Source organism: Drosophila busckii, chromosome X, assembly GCF_011750605.1.
Source record: "Drosophila busckii strain San Diego stock center, stock number 13000-0081.31 chromosome X, ASM1175060v1, whole genome shotgun sequence".
NCBI lineage: Eukaryota > Metazoa > Arthropoda > Insecta > Diptera > Drosophilidae > Drosophila > Drosophila busckii.
The window spans coordinates 11,864,563-11,877,955 of record NC_046608.1 but is presented as its reverse complement, the minus strand read 5'-3'; the positions used below and the strand labels follow the sequence as shown (position 1 = coordinate 11,877,955).

Here is a 13,393-nt window from a genome sequence, read left to right as displayed (position 1 = left end):
GTAACTACACATGTGGCAATAATAAAAATAAGCGCGTCAGCAACACGGCTCAGATAACAAGCAGCACAGCAAATGTTGCTTATCAATTACAATAATAATTGCTACGCACACGCCCATTTTTTAGCTCACATTTAAAATTTTAAATTGAAATTTGAATATCAACGGCAAATGCAACAGCTGCGCTTTTTTTTTTTTTTGCAAATATCGATTTATCGAACGGCCATTTTATGACGCATATTCAAAGTAGTTTAAATACAAATTGCAAATTTAATTGGCACGCAGCGCAATTGCTTCTAGAACAATATAAACAACAATTAACAAATTTCAAAAGAAAAGGAATAAATATACACGTCACTTGGCCCACAGCAGCGATAATCAGTGGGGTCATCGGTAATGGGCTACGTCAATGTGACGGAAAATACAATTTAATTATGTATGTTCGCTCTCATCCATATGTCGTCTGTCTATAACTGATAATCTTAGCTCTACCCCCATGTGCAAAGTACAAAATTCCAGGCTGTAAAAATTGGGGTTTTCGATTTTTATTATGAATTTAAATTGATTGCAGGCTAAAAATAGTTTCACAGTTTAATTTATTTCTCAGCTAGGCAACAGTATGAGCGGCATAGTAAAGATGTAAAGAGAGATTTCATGTGTGTGTGTGTGCATGCCTCAATAATTAATAAATTAGGAAACATTTTAAGTTTAATGCGTGGCTTACTAACGGCTAACGGCTAGTCCGGCTACGTTATACGCTTATATATCTAATTAAAACTTTGTTTTACAGGCAGCCTATGTTTCGCAGTATTCTACAAAAGGTAATAACAACTACTAGAAGGCGGCGCTGTAAGCGAATTAATTACATAACGGTACATTGAATTCACTTGCAGCGCTGCTCAAAAATTGTGGTTAGTATTATTAATAATAGTACTTAACTACTGACAGTTTAAAATAAGCTAAAGTTCATAATTCTATTTCTATTTCAATTTTGATTAAGTTCAGTCAATCAATCAATTCAACGCGTATAATAAAATTCAGTTATTCTAATTCATTTGTTAACAAGTCAAGCGCTGCTCAAAAGCCATAAGTGATATAGTAAACATCTATATATATATATATATGTATCTGACTCTGACAAACGACTGTAATTAAATGACCAATATCGGGGTCATTTTTATTGAACACTTATGCGCAACGAAACTTCGTCACAACTTATAAAAGATAGTATGCTATACATATATATATATACTATATACTACTATACAAGACTGTTTGTTTGTTTGTTTGGTACTTTGATTAGTATAATTTAGTAAATAAGTACGTTAATTGCTTTAGTTGTTTGTTCATTGTTGCTTAGGAATATTGGCAGCTCGTGTATATCAGCTATGTATATGTATTTTAATTGGGAACAGACTTATCTGCATTCCATTCCATTTTGTTAAAACTTTTTGTTCTTTTGCAAATGCGCCTTTTGACGCACCACCTCCTTGAAGCATTTGCTGGCATCGGCGCCAGTGCCACGCTCCTGGCACACATGCTCCGCTCTTAGCACAAAGCACTGCGTCTGCACCACATTGAAGAAGAGCTTGCCAATGGTGTTGGCATCCTCATCGCTGGCCATCTTCAGGCAGGTGCGAAAGCGACGATCGCAGCTGCAGTGCGACAGCGTATAGGGACGATAGTTGAACAGTTCGTAGCGGTTCGACATGGCCGGTATATACATGCGGCAATGATCGTGCTTCCGGCAGCACTTGTCGGCCATTGAGGCGCCACCCAGATGATTGTAGGTGCCATTAGCCAAGTTACCGCGACCGCACCAACGCGTATTCGGCGCTATGAACCAATCAGAAACTTGACGACGCTCTCGATGCAATGTGTCGTCATCACTTTTATCGTACGATTCGTGACGTAGCTGTTGCAACTGCTGTTCACTGCTGCTGCCGCTGCTGCTGCTGCTGTTTGTCGGTGTTTTTTCTGTTGCAGCAAGCGGATTGATGGCCAGCGGCAATTGTTTGGCAGCACACAGTGCACAGGGGAACACAAGAAGCACCAGCAGCAAAAGCTGACAGGGCAGCGATAAATAATTGCACTTAATTGAAAATAAATACGCCATGCTTTTAGTTGGCAGTTCTCTCAAAATTATATATTCTTTCTTATTCACACAGCAACAAAAATGCGTTTGTAGGGTTTCGCGTGCGGCACGCTCGTAACACAAGTGACGAGCAAAGTTTAAGCCGACGACGTTATATACCGATCGCACGTTGTTGTAAAACTAACTAAATTATTTACACACATTTAAACGTAAATATTATGGCTACACACACAGTGCTGCCAAAATTATGGCGATAAAAAGCTTAAATATCGCTTAAAAAAGTTAAATAAAATTTGTTCAACATAATTGGTACATTTTGTGTTATGTTAACACAGAATATACGCAAATAGCTTAATATTTTTTAAAAAATAATTAAAGTTTCAACAAGAAAAATGCTTAAATAGTTCGGCCATTTAGCAGCGCAGCTAGTGCAGTGCTGTTTAATTAGCTATTGGCTAAAAAATAGCTGATCTGACGTGAAAATGCAAATTAGCAATACACAAGAGAATATCGATAACTGAATCGATGATGCCTTACTCAGCTGCGCAGACCAGCAGCAGCAAAATACAGTTATAAAACAAACAAGCAAATTAGTTAAGTACAAGTGATTGCATGTTTGCTTTTTGCAATGCAACGCACTGAACAGGAGCAGAAACAACTAAAGCTGCAACAACATACGGAACAGCAGCAGCAGCAGCATCATCACCATCATCATCATCATCATGCACATAACAGCAACAGCAATAGCAATGGTATACGCATTGCTGGTAGCAGCAATACCACACCCACAACAGCAATACACAACAATACAACGCCGCCTCGCAGCTTGGCGCTGAATCAGAACTATGCAGCATCTGATACCTCACTGGAGCTTGATGGCAATGGTGATTATCCTGATTCGCGTTATGAGTGCGCTATATGCATCGATTGGCTGAACGAGCCTGTGCTGACTTCGTGTGGTCATCGCTTCTGCAAGAGCTGTCTCAACGATTGGCTGCAAAACCACAACCAATGCTGCCCGCTTGACAATAAGCAGCTCTCCACGGAGCAGGATATATTTCCAGATAACTATACGCGTCGTGAGATTGAGCAGCTTCGGCACAAGTGCCCCAATTCGCCCCATGGCTGTGTGGTAGTGGCCTCGCCCATTGAGCTGCATCGCCATTTGCCCAGCTGCCCGTATCGTCGTCAGCAGCAGCATCAACAACCGCTGGAGGAGAGATGTCCGTTTGCACGCATCAAATGCGATTTTGTGGGACGCCCTGAGACCAATCAGCTGGAGGAGCATTTGAAAACAGACATGCCGCATCATATGCAGCTTATGTTACAGGCATTTCAGCAAACTGCCATTGACACATGGCAGCCGCAAAAGACTTTGGAGAATGGCCACAAGACAACCACAACAAGCAACGATCAACATCAACTGCCGCCACCACCTCAATACGCCAACGGTGTGGGTGTGGATGAACAGATTGTGCAAACCATGTACCAGCGCATTGTGGTGCTGGAGCAGCGTGCTCGCGAGCAAGAGTCGCGCATCGAGAATCTCAACAAGCAGATCAGACGCCAGCAGCAGCCCATTGATGCACGCTATAGCAATGGCACCATAGTCTGGCACATTGAGCAGCTGAGCACGCTGGTGGAGCGTCTGCGCACGAATGTTAACAATCAGGTCTATTCGCATGAATGCTACACCTCGCCCTATGGCTACAAGTTCTGTGCACGACTCAATATACAGCCAAGAAAGCCGCATGTGCTTAGTCTGCATGTGCATTTAATGCAGTCGGATAATGATTTCCACTTGGATTGGCCATTCAAGGGGCGCATTAAGCTCTGCATGGTGCATCCAGGAGATGCGAATCTATCACAGCATGATACCATCATGACGAAGCCAGAGATTTTAGCATTTCATCAGCCCAGAGAAGCAATCAGCACGCGTGGATTTGGCTTTCTGGAATATGCAAACATCTCCAATATAATGCAGCTGGGCTTCTGCGCCGATGATCGTCTGCTGATCAAAATCGAAATCAACATAGTTTGAACAATAGACCAATTTACCATAACTAGCATAGTTAACAGTCAGCATCACAGCCAAGCAATTTATATAGTATATATATATATATATATATATAGGCATCAGGTATACAGCCAAGACTTAGTATTGCATTAAGCAAATTTTAAATTTGTTTAAAAACAACGAATTCATTTCGTTTACTTTTTATTTAAGCATTTCTTCTCTTACAAAAGCATTCCCAGTCAATTTTTATTATTGCAACCACAATACGTCCATTGATTTAAAATTATTATTATTAGTTATTTTTTTGCATTCGTATATATGGTAGTTTAGTTTTAGTTTGATATTATTATGCATATATGCAGCAAATTATACAGGCGAATATAGCGAATATCTATACAAAACTTTATACAAATATATATACGCAGCATAAGAACGTTGTATACATTATATGCTAAAGTTATCTCTTTAGCGTGTTTTTAGTTTAATTATACAGACATATATAAATAAATACATATGTAGTAATTAACTAGTGAAAAACGCACAATGATAAAACTAAAATAATAAAGGACACTTTCGTACCGCCAAGAAAAGAATTTTTTTAAACGGCTGTTAAACATTTATTTTTATTTAATTTTATATTGAAGCTCGCTCCTTGCTTCACTTTATTTAATTACATTTAAATTTGAGTTAGCATTAAATACTTTTATATGGCATTTATGTACATAGGCTAGAATTCAATTCATCATTGTGCATTAGCTGCTGCAGTTGCAGTTCCTCTTGCTCCAGATTCGCTGTCGGTGTTGTATCTCCCATATCCACTTCATCAATGGGATTTATAAGTTCAACTGTGGGCGCCACTGGCTTGGGAGCGTAGATCTCGTGGGTACGCATGTGGGCAGTCAGTCCACCGGACTGGGCAAAAGCCTTGCCGCACAATTTGCAGATAAATCTACGCTGATCCGAGTGCAGCTGTCTGTGCACCTTGAGCGCCTTTTTGCGCTGGAACGTGGAGCCGCAGATATCGCAAACAAACGGCCTCAGCGTTGTATGCGTAATCGAGTGCACACTGAGATCGTGGAAGCTATAGAAGGATTTATCGCATACATTGCACTTGGCCGGACGCTCGCCTGTGTGGCGACGCATGTGGGCAGTAAGCACGCCACGATCGCGACAAGGTCGTCCACAGATTTCGCAGATGCAGGGCATGCGTCCGGTATGGCAAATGCTATGTGAGGTGAGCTCCTTTTGTGTATAGAAGGTGGCATCGCAATCGGGCTCCTCGCATTTGTGCGGCTTGATGCCACTGTGGCGCTGGCGATGACGCATCATGTTGCCCGTTTGGGTAAATGGCTTGCCGCAGATGTCGCAAAAGATGCCCGTATGCTTCCAGCGATGTCCACGCAGATCACGCTCCGAGCGAAATGTCAGACCGCAGCCGTCCTCTGAACAGCGATAGACCTTAGTGCGTCGTCCTCTGGCTGACGATTTGCTGCTGCCCGCAGCAGTTTCAGCTGGCGGCTCTAACGGCACCAAAGGTTTGGTGAACTTGACTTGGTTGTGCTTGAGGCGCTTGTGGCTCTGCAGACTGTGCTTGGTGCCATAGGCGCGATCACAGAGCTCACAATGGAAAAGCATATCGCGTGTGTCGTCCTGTTCGTCATCGTCATCGTCATCTCCGTTGCTGTCCTGCTCACGCAATGTCCGGGCTTTCTCGTGCCTCAGTTTGTCATTGATCATTGCTATTAGCGGACGACGGCCCCGTTTGCAAGGTCTTATGGTTCGCAATGTGACAGCTTTATCAGTCTCAGTCTCCAGCTCTTCCTCCTGTTTCTGCTCCAGCAACGCTATTTTCTGCAAGTCCACTTCATGGACCTCATCATGTTGTGCTATGGGATCCTCAAGCTCCTCGCTTGCAATAAGCACTGGCTGCAAATGCAACTCCTCTGTGGGCACGCCGCCCACATGCTCCTGCTGATAATGCTGCAGAAATTCGTCGTACGGCAGACGAAGTTCACACATAGCACAGCACACCTCATAGATTGCAGGTCCCAGGCAGAGCACCTCGCCGCAACGCTGGGCATGATCGAAAGGCGTCTGTAGCTTCAGCATGCTCCAAAGTAGCTTTTGTTCACACTACATTTAAAATGAAATGCACTCCACTCAGGCTGGTTGCAACTGGCGAAAACCTAAACAAACACTTTTGACATGATTATCGATAGTCGCAACTATCGATAGCTTTCCACCCCTATCCGTTGTGTATTCGCGTATACACTTTTTTCTAACCGCAGCCGTTCGGGCCGTTCATTGATTTTTCGCCCACGACTTTTCCAGATTACGGCACAGGCAGAACGTAAAACGTAAACAGTTCCGTAAAAATCAAATTTTAAAAAATGTCAGAGAGTGCCATAACCGCTAGTAATGTGAATGCAAATGAGAAAATGCAGAGTCTGCTAAGGGAGGCGGAAAATTTGAAAACAAAGCTAGAAGAGGAGCGTCAAAAGCTCAACGATGTCAATTTGTCGAACATTGCGGAGCGTTTGGAGCAAATTGCATATGTGAATATAAAGCCACGCAAGGTGCTCAAGGGGCATCAGGCAAAGGTACTTTGCACCGATTGGAGCCCCGATAAGCGGCACATTATTTCATCCTCGCAGGATGGCAGGCTGATCATTTGGGATGCTTTTACTACTAACAAAGAGCATGCCGTGACCATGCCCACTACCTGGATTATGGCCTGTGCCTATGCACCATCTGGCAACTTTGTGGCCTGCGGTGGGCTGGACAACAAGGTGACGGTATATCCGATTACTTCGGATGAGGAAATGGCAGCCAGGAAGCGCACCGTTGGCACCCACACCAGCTATATGTCGTGCTGCATATACCCCAATTCGGATCAACAGATACTCACCGGTAGTGGCGACTCGACCTGCGCCTTGTGGGACGTAGAATCCGGACAGCTGCTCCAGAGTTTCCATGGCCACTCGGGCGATGTCATGGCGATTGATCTGGCTCCCAATGAGACAGGAAATACATTTGTTTCTGGCAGTTGCGATCGCATGGCTTTTATCTGGGACATGCGCTCGGGACATGTTGTGCAATCCTTTGAAGGACACCAGTCGGATGTGAACAGCGTCAAGTTCCATCCTTGCGGTGATGCCATTGCCACTGGCTCCGATGACAGCAGCTGCCGCCTGTACGATATGCGCGCCGATCGAGAGGTGGCTGTTTTTGCCAAGGAGAGCATCATCTTCGGCGTCAATTCGGTTGACTTTTCAGTCAGTGGACGCCTGCTCTTCGCTGGCTACAACGACTATACTGTCAATCTCTGGGACACTTTGAAATCAGAGCGAGTCTGCCTTCTCTATGGACACGAGAACAAGGTCTCCTGCGTTCAGGTGTCGCCCGATGGAACTGCTCTCTCCACCGGCAGCTGGGATTATACCATTCGCGTCTGGGCCTAAGTTATCTATATATAATATCGCCGTTCTCAATATCTACGCATGGGATGTAAATTATAACCTGTTACTAAGTATTATTATTGTACACTTATTTAATTTTTTTTTTTTGTTAGTTCTAAACTATTTATATTTTAAGTATATAAACCAAACCAAATAACAAATGATGCTTGTGGATATAATATGAAACAATATAATAATATATAAACAAAGATTGCGTCTAGTTCTAAGCTCCTGTTCAAAATAAATGTTGAAGCAAATTAAAAAAGGGCTTTAATGCATTTTTCTTAAAAGGTTTTCTTATATGACTTCGTCCTCTAAAAAAATATTTTGTATTGCTTTTTATTACAACATTGTTTAAAGGACTCAGCATTAAAAGTATTTTTATTGCAAATGTTTATAGACACTAGATAAATAATATTATATACATATATTCTTACCCAGGATATTTTCAATTTATTTTTACTGCTTATATCGGTGTTCACACTTGAACTAAAAACAGAACAACGTCGATAATTTTGACACTGCAGACAACGCGGATATCCAGGCACCACATTGCCATCCATGGTTCTCCAAATCTTTAAATTAAAGAAAACTAAATAACTAAATAATATAAACATAATTATAAATATCAAAATTGAATAAAATTCTTACTTATTCTCAATTCTTTCTTTCGCATATTGGAAGAACGTTTAACGGGATTGTACTTCTGATCAACTACACTAATAATATTCTCGTTATAACATTAACAGGATTTTAAAACACTAATCAGTATACTACAGAGAGATTCAATTGACTACAGCGAGTTCATTGCCAGCAATTGTTTGTGCTTTGTGGCTGCGCATATGAGCAGACAAGCCAGCCGCCTGAGCATAGGCATTGCCACAGACTTTGCATTTAAACTTCTTAATGCCTAGGTGAAGATGCTTGTGATGATACAGGGCCTTGGGGCGTGAGAAGGCTGCTTCACACTTGTCGCATTTGTAGGGACGCTCTGTGGAGTGCATGGCCTGATGTTCATTGAGTAGCGATTTGGAGGCAAAACAGCGGGTGCAGCTTTGGCACTTGAATGGCTTCTCGCCGGTGTGAGAGCGTCGATGCACAATTAACGCATCCCGATAGCGAGAGCGATAGCCACATAGCTCACATACATAATTGCGATCAGTATTGTGCACACGCCGATGCGATGATAGATTATGCTGGCTGACAAAGGATTTGCCGCAGTTATCGAAGTCACACTTGTACTGACGTACTCCAGAGTGTCCTTGTATATGCCTCAGCAGCGTGCGAGAACTTTTGTACACTTTACCGCAGAGATTACAACAAAATTCCGTATGCATTTTTCGTCGATGTGCATTCAAGGCGCGCTCAACATCAAAAGTGGCGGAACAATCGTCACACTTGTAGCCATTTGGATGTGGGTGACTCATTTTTAGATGCATTTTGAGGTACTTGAGTGTGGTATACTTGCCTGCGCAGTATTCACATGTATATTCCTTGCCTGTCGCTTGTCGCTGAGAAAAAAAAACATTTTTAGTCAGCAATAGGACGAAATTAATTGAGAATTTACCTTGAAGACAGTCTGCACTTCCTCTTCTGCTTCACTGTCAGCTGCCGTTTCGTCATCATTAGAATCTTCCTCAGTATTTTCATTTTCACTCAGTTCCTGCAGCCAAATCTTATCTGGTTCAGGCTGTGCACACCTGCTCAATTTACTAAACGCACACACGCGCAATGGGTTTGTGTCTACTGGGTCAGTTTCCGCGCCCTCTGCTTCGTCCTCCTCTTCAGATATGTCCTCGGATAGAAATTCCACGCCATCATCGGTGTGCGGTGATGCGCCCGCTACCTTACTAGAGCTATGTGGCTTGTCAATGTGCACATTGCGAATGTGCATCATGAAATCCTTGAAATCAAAGTACTTCATGTCGCAAAGGCAACAAACCAATTGGAAGCTGTTGTATTCACTGTCATTGTCACTTTCATAGAAGATCTCGCCGCACTTGGGGGGCTGCTTCGCACGCAGTTGCGAGTAGTCCACATTAATAAGACACTGCTTCAACATGCTGCTAACAGTTTCAATTTATTTCAATGGATTGCCATATAAACAAAACAATATAAACAACTTGTGTGTCAAGTGCATTTTTCGATAACGACAGAGCGATAACAGCTAAAAGGTTAAAGCAGTGTTGGGCAATGTCCAAAACGCGCGCTGTTTTGAATTTACTTAGTGATTGCTGTGGCTCGTTCATTTTGCTGGCGATGCCAGCGCTTATGCTGCGCATAGCCAGCTGCCTGTGAATAGGATTTGTCACAGGCTGTGCACTTAAATTGCTTGTCCAGCTTATGCAGTGGCCTATGATGATAGAGTGCCCGTGAACTTAAAAATCCCATGTTGCAATCCTGGCATTGGTAACGTCTACGTCGCTGCGCCGCATCCATGTGCCGCTCCTTGTGCGTTGTAAGCTGATAACGTGCAGCAAAACTTGCCTCACATATATTGCAACGAAATGGTTTCTCGCCTGTATGCCGTCGCTTATGTGTGCGCAAATTTCCAAATATGCGCGTCCTATAACCACAATATTCACACATGTGGCGCAAAGTGTCCTGTGGAGGAACGCTTTTGATTTTATGATTGGCTAACTTTTTAGCTTGCTGTTTGGACGTCTGTAATCGATTATTTTTCAATTTTATTCAAAATATTTAATTAATTTTATAGTAGCACTCACCACAGTTGTGCTGGCGGCCATATTCAAGCAATGTATGCTAAATTTAATCGTTGACATTACGTTAAGCGTACGGATTTGGCATTTGTGCAGCTCGATTAATTGTTGTCAAATCAACGGCTATATTTAAATTATAAAACTACTACACTTGCAAACACACACACACAGTGCATATCGATAACAGTTCTAAGAATTAAAACGTTTTAAATTATTGTGAAAGTAAGCTCTCAGCTGTTGAAAGGCGCAGTTGAACTTTAGTTGCACATTTGTTGCCAGAAATTGTGCTTGAAGATGGATAAGACTTGCCGTGTGTGCGCCGATAGGGCGCCTAATCTTATACGCATCTTTGACAGCAAAGACAATAAGCCAAGTTTTGCGGAGATGCTTAACGATTGCATGAATTGTCTCATAGAAAGAGATGATGCTCTGCCAAAAATGATTTGCCCGACATGCGTGCAAGCTACGGAGAATGCTTTTCAGCTTAAGCGCACCATCGAGGAGAGCCATAAGTATTTTATGTTAATTTTGGGTCACAATGACGAAGCAGAAGACGGGATCGTTTCAATTTGTGAATCACTAGATTCAAACGACTGGATACTGGACGAAGTTGAACTAGACCTTAGCAGTGTGAAGCGTGAGCGCGGTGTACAGGAGATGGATGCGCAGTTCCAAACGAAAATTACTGGCATTTACAAATACGAGGAGCGCATTAAAAAGGAGCCCAAAAGCAAACTACAAGAATTATTTTCTGACGATTTTCCGGCGAATGAGAAGCGTCATCTGTGTGAGATTTGTGGCAAGAGTTTCTCAGATGCAACGCTGCTCGAAGAGCACTCCATGTACCACGGCGAAGACGATCGTCCTTACAAGTGTAGTTATTGCCCCAAGACTTTCCATCGCCGCTCGCATCTTCAAGTACATGTGCGTACACACAAAGGGGAGCGACCCTTTCAATGCTCGCTCTGTCCCAAAGTGTTTACATATAACCACCATCTGAAGGATCACTTGCTAACTCATACAGGCGAACGTTCCCACATCTGTACACAGTGTCCCAAGTCCTTTTTCAAGCGCTCCAACCTACAGTCGCATATGCGCGTCCATTCGGGCGAACGTCCGTTCGTGTGTCCAGATTGCTCAAAAACGTTCAACCACGCTTCAAATCTGGAGAAACATACACGCATACATTCCGACAAGCGACCATACCCGTGTCCTCACTGCACCAAATCCTTTACACGCCGACAGCACCTCGAGGATCACGTTCTTGTGCATACAGGGGAACGACCTTACAAGTGTCTAAGCTGCTCGAAGGAGTTCAAGAGCAATCCTGGCTTTCGCAAACACGTCTGCAATCCGCAGCATAAAACTAAAAACTAATCACGCCATATCCTACAAATCTTAAAAATAACTTAAAAACATACTTATGCATAAGTATCTATACTCTCCAAAAAAACAAAACTAGTCTTGAGATCTCATATGTAGATTAAAATACTTAGTTAATAATATAAATAACAGTTCTTATTGACTTTTATTGATTAAATCATAAGAAACATAACAGTAATGATGATATGATTTCTAAGAATAAAGTTTATAACCGTTGCGGTTTCTGATAGAAACAGCTTACTTAAATGGAAGATACAAGATTTATGGCTTTAACCAATAATATGTATGTAGTCTATACTAGATGCCACTAAGCTGATCGTTGCGATGCTTGCGCATATGCCCAGCTAGTCCTGCTGCCTGGGCATAGGCATTGCCGCAGAGCTTGCAAACGAACTGCTTGGTGGCAGTGTGCAGGAACTTGTGATGATATAGACCCTTCTGTCGGGAGAATGTGGCGCCGCATACATTGCAGACATGCGGGCGTTCGGTAGAGTGCATGGCCATATGCTCGCGCAGACCGGAATGCGAAGGGAAGCGCTTATCGCAGACCTTGCAGCCAAAAGGACGCTCGCCCGTATGACTGCGCAGGTGGACGCGTAGCGTCTCTTTATTGCGGCAGCTGTAGCCACAGCTCTCGCAGACAAAGTTCTTTTGCTCAGAGTGCACCTTGCTGTGATTGCGCATGTGGCGCAGGGTGAAGAATCGTTTCTCGCAGCCTGGATGCGTGCAGGGCACATTGCGTTCGCTTGTGTGCTTTAGTTGATGGCGTTTGAGCTCATGGCGTGTCTTGTAGCGACGTGAGCAGACGACGCATGCTGCACCGCCATGTACTCGCAGCATATGCTCATCCAGCTGGCGCAGACGTGGCAATTGCGCATTGCATTCCAGACAGATGCAGACCTCCGCCGGATTAGAACTTGTGTGGTCGCGTCTTAAATGCTGGCGCAGCGTGTATTTGCCTTGGTAGACCTTGTCGCAATGCTCGCATCTGTACTCCAAGCTTGGCTTCGGTGTCTCATCTTCAGGTTCACTGTAGGCATGTTCGTTGTTATGTTGTCGCTCCATATGACGTTCCAGCGTCTTTTTGCTTTGATATGTCTTTTTGCACTGCTTGCAGGCCAGTTTGTTAACGCTTTGCTCATGCTCCGACTCCGCCTCCGACTCCTCATTGTAGTCCACTTTCGTTGCACGTGTCTCTCGTTGCCACTTCATGATGCTGTTAATAGCCACAGGATCTTCTGTATGAGCTGCATCGTCTTGCTCCACTTTTGACACTTCTGGTTCATCCTCCTGCGGTTGCGGCTGCTCACTATCACTATCGTTCTCGTCATCATCATCATTTGTCGCCAGCTCATACCAGGAGAAGCTACTGGTTGGCTGCGTATCCAATTGTTCCTGCTTAGGCAACAGCATCTCTGTCTTTAGCAGTCCATTCTCAAAGTGCTCGTTCTTGATGTGCAGCAGAAAATCCATAAAGATGAAGCTTTTAATATCGCAGAAGGCACAATCAATGCGATAGCTCGTTGGGCTCTGGAAATAAACCTCGCCGCATTTGGCATTCGGTATGCCGGCGTATGTGTCCGGCTTTAGTGTCTTAAGCATTTTATTTACTATTTATGCTAACTTTTAAACATTTGTTTGTTTTGATATTTCTGATTTATGGCCGCGCACAGTTCTTGTTGCACATTCGATTTCGATTGCTTAGCATAAGATCAGCTGTTGT

General features: G+C 43.4%; 8 protein-coding genes across 10 annotated transcripts; 3 read left to right on the top strand and 5 right to left on the bottom strand.

The window, feature by feature from the left end:
* Nucleotides 1-262: 262 nt before the first annotated feature.
* On the bottom strand, nucleotides 263-2,261 carry LOC108606966 (acidic phospholipase A2 PA4). Its single transcript, XM_017997528.2, has one exon. The coding sequence runs from the start codon at nucleotides 2,111-2,113 to the stop codon at nucleotides 1,439-1,441; it is 675 nt and encodes a 224-aa protein (XP_017853017.1). The 5' UTR covers nucleotides 2,114-2,261; the 3' UTR covers nucleotides 263-1,438.
* Nucleotides 2,262-2,648: 387 nt separating this feature from the next.
* Nucleotides 2,649-4,205, top strand: LOC108605813 (TNF receptor-associated factor 6). Its single transcript, XM_017995619.2, has one exon. It carries the CDS (start codon nucleotides 2,721-2,723, stop codon nucleotides 4,131-4,133), a length of 1,413 nt encoding a protein of 470 aa, XP_017851108.1. The 5' UTR covers nucleotides 2,649-2,720; the 3' UTR covers nucleotides 4,134-4,205.
* Nucleotides 4,206-4,761: 556 nt separating this feature from the next.
* On the bottom strand, nucleotides 4,762-6,290 carry LOC108605838 (zinc finger protein 678). The gene has a single exon (XM_017995646.1). It carries the CDS (start codon nucleotides 6,216-6,218, stop codon nucleotides 4,824-4,826), a length of 1,395 nt encoding a protein of 464 aa, XP_017851135.1. The 5' UTR covers nucleotides 6,219-6,290; the 3' UTR covers nucleotides 4,762-4,823.
* Nucleotides 6,291-6,407: 117 nt separating this feature from the next.
* Nucleotides 6,408-7,832, top strand: LOC108605854 (guanine nucleotide-binding protein subunit beta-5). The gene has a single exon (XM_017995664.1). It carries the CDS (start codon nucleotides 6,500-6,502, stop codon nucleotides 7,568-7,570), a length of 1,071 nt encoding a protein of 356 aa, XP_017851153.1. The 5' UTR covers nucleotides 6,408-6,499; the 3' UTR covers nucleotides 7,571-7,832.
* A 177-nt stretch (nucleotides 7,833-8,009) lies between these two features.
* LOC108605694 (zinc finger protein 93) lies at nucleotides 8,010-9,646 on the bottom strand. Of its 3 annotated transcripts, none has more exons than XR_001915391.1 (3): nucleotides 9,135-9,646; nucleotides 8,219-9,078; nucleotides 8,010-8,159 (listed from the first exon to the last, which is right to left on the bottom strand). XR_001915391.1 is itself a non-coding variant. In XM_017995486.1 (3 exons), exons 1-2 carry the CDS (start codon nucleotides 9,627-9,629, stop codon nucleotides 8,353-8,355), a joined length of 1,221 nt encoding a protein of 406 aa, XP_017850975.1. In that variant the 5' UTR covers nucleotides 9,630-9,646; the 3' UTR covers nucleotides 8,260-8,281; nucleotides 8,342-8,352. The 3 variants fall into 3 exon arrangements, 1 of the variants encoding a protein (XP_017850975.1); XR_001915390.1 differs by having other exon boundaries at nucleotides 8,010-8,142; XM_017995486.1 differs by lacking the exon at nucleotides 8,010-8,159 and having other exon boundaries at nucleotides 8,260-8,281; nucleotides 8,342-9,078.
* A 132-nt stretch (nucleotides 9,647-9,778) lies between these two features.
* LOC108605695 (zinc finger protein 675) lies at nucleotides 9,779-10,330 on the bottom strand. The gene is made up of 2 exons (XM_017995487.1): nucleotides 10,294-10,330; nucleotides 9,779-10,231 (listed from the first exon to the last, which is right to left on the bottom strand). Exons 1-2 carry the CDS (start codon nucleotides 10,312-10,314, stop codon nucleotides 9,788-9,790), a joined length of 465 nt encoding a protein of 154 aa, XP_017850976.1. The 5' UTR covers nucleotides 10,315-10,330; the 3' UTR covers nucleotides 9,779-9,787.
* Nucleotides 10,331-10,581: 251 nt separating this feature from the next.
* LOC108606030 (zinc finger protein 436) lies at nucleotides 10,582-11,716 on the top strand. The gene has a single exon (XM_017995857.2). The coding sequence runs from the start codon at nucleotides 10,582-10,584 to the stop codon at nucleotides 11,662-11,664; it is 1,083 nt and encodes a 360-aa protein (XP_017851346.1). The 3' UTR covers nucleotides 11,665-11,716.
* A 172-nt stretch (nucleotides 11,717-11,888) lies between these two features.
* Nucleotides 11,889-13,274, bottom strand: LOC108605939 (zinc finger protein 664). The gene has a single exon (XM_017995760.1). It carries the CDS (start codon nucleotides 13,270-13,272, stop codon nucleotides 11,968-11,970), a length of 1,305 nt encoding a protein of 434 aa, XP_017851249.1. The 5' UTR covers nucleotides 13,273-13,274; the 3' UTR covers nucleotides 11,889-11,967.
* Between the last annotated feature and the right edge of the window lie 119 nt (nucleotides 13,275-13,393).

Excerpts from the sequence above, each read along its gene's own strand:
- LOC108605694 (XM_017995486.1), bottom strand. The coding sequence starts at position 9,629 with ATGTTGAAGCAGTGTCTTATTAATGTGGACTACTCGCAACTGCGTGCG. Across the intron at positions 9,079-9,134 it reads AAGTGCAGACTGTCTTCAAG|CGACAAGCGACAGGCAAGGA; the intron begins GTAAATTCTCAA and ends TTTTTTTCTCAG.
- LOC108606030 (XM_017995857.2), top strand. The coding sequence starts at position 10,582 with ATGGATAAGACTTGCCGTGTGTGCGCCGATAGGGCGCCTAATCTTATA.
- LOC108605854 (XM_017995664.1), top strand. The coding sequence starts at position 6,500 with ATGTCAGAGAGTGCCATAACCGCTAGTAATGTGAATGCAAATGAGAAA.
- LOC108605695 (XM_017995487.1), bottom strand. The coding sequence starts at position 10,314 with ATGGCCGCCAGCACAACTGTG. Across the intron at positions 10,232-10,293 it reads TGGCCGCCAGCACAACTGTG|ACGTCCAAACAGCAAGCTAA; the intron begins GTGAGTGCTACT and ends AATCGATTACAG.
- LOC108605939 (XM_017995760.1), bottom strand. The coding sequence starts at position 13,272 with ATGCTTAAGACACTAAAGCCGGACACATACGCCGGCATACCGAATGCC.
- LOC108605813 (XM_017995619.2), top strand. The coding sequence starts at position 2,721 with ATGCAACGCACTGAACAGGAGCAGAAACAACTAAAGCTGCAACAACAT.
- LOC108606966 (XM_017997528.2), bottom strand. The coding sequence starts at position 2,113 with ATGGCGTATTTATTTTCAATTAAGTGCAATTATTTATCGCTGCCCTGT.
- LOC108605838 (XM_017995646.1), bottom strand. The coding sequence starts at position 6,218 with ATGCTGAAGCTACAGACGCCTTTCGATCATGCCCAGCGTTGCGGCGAG.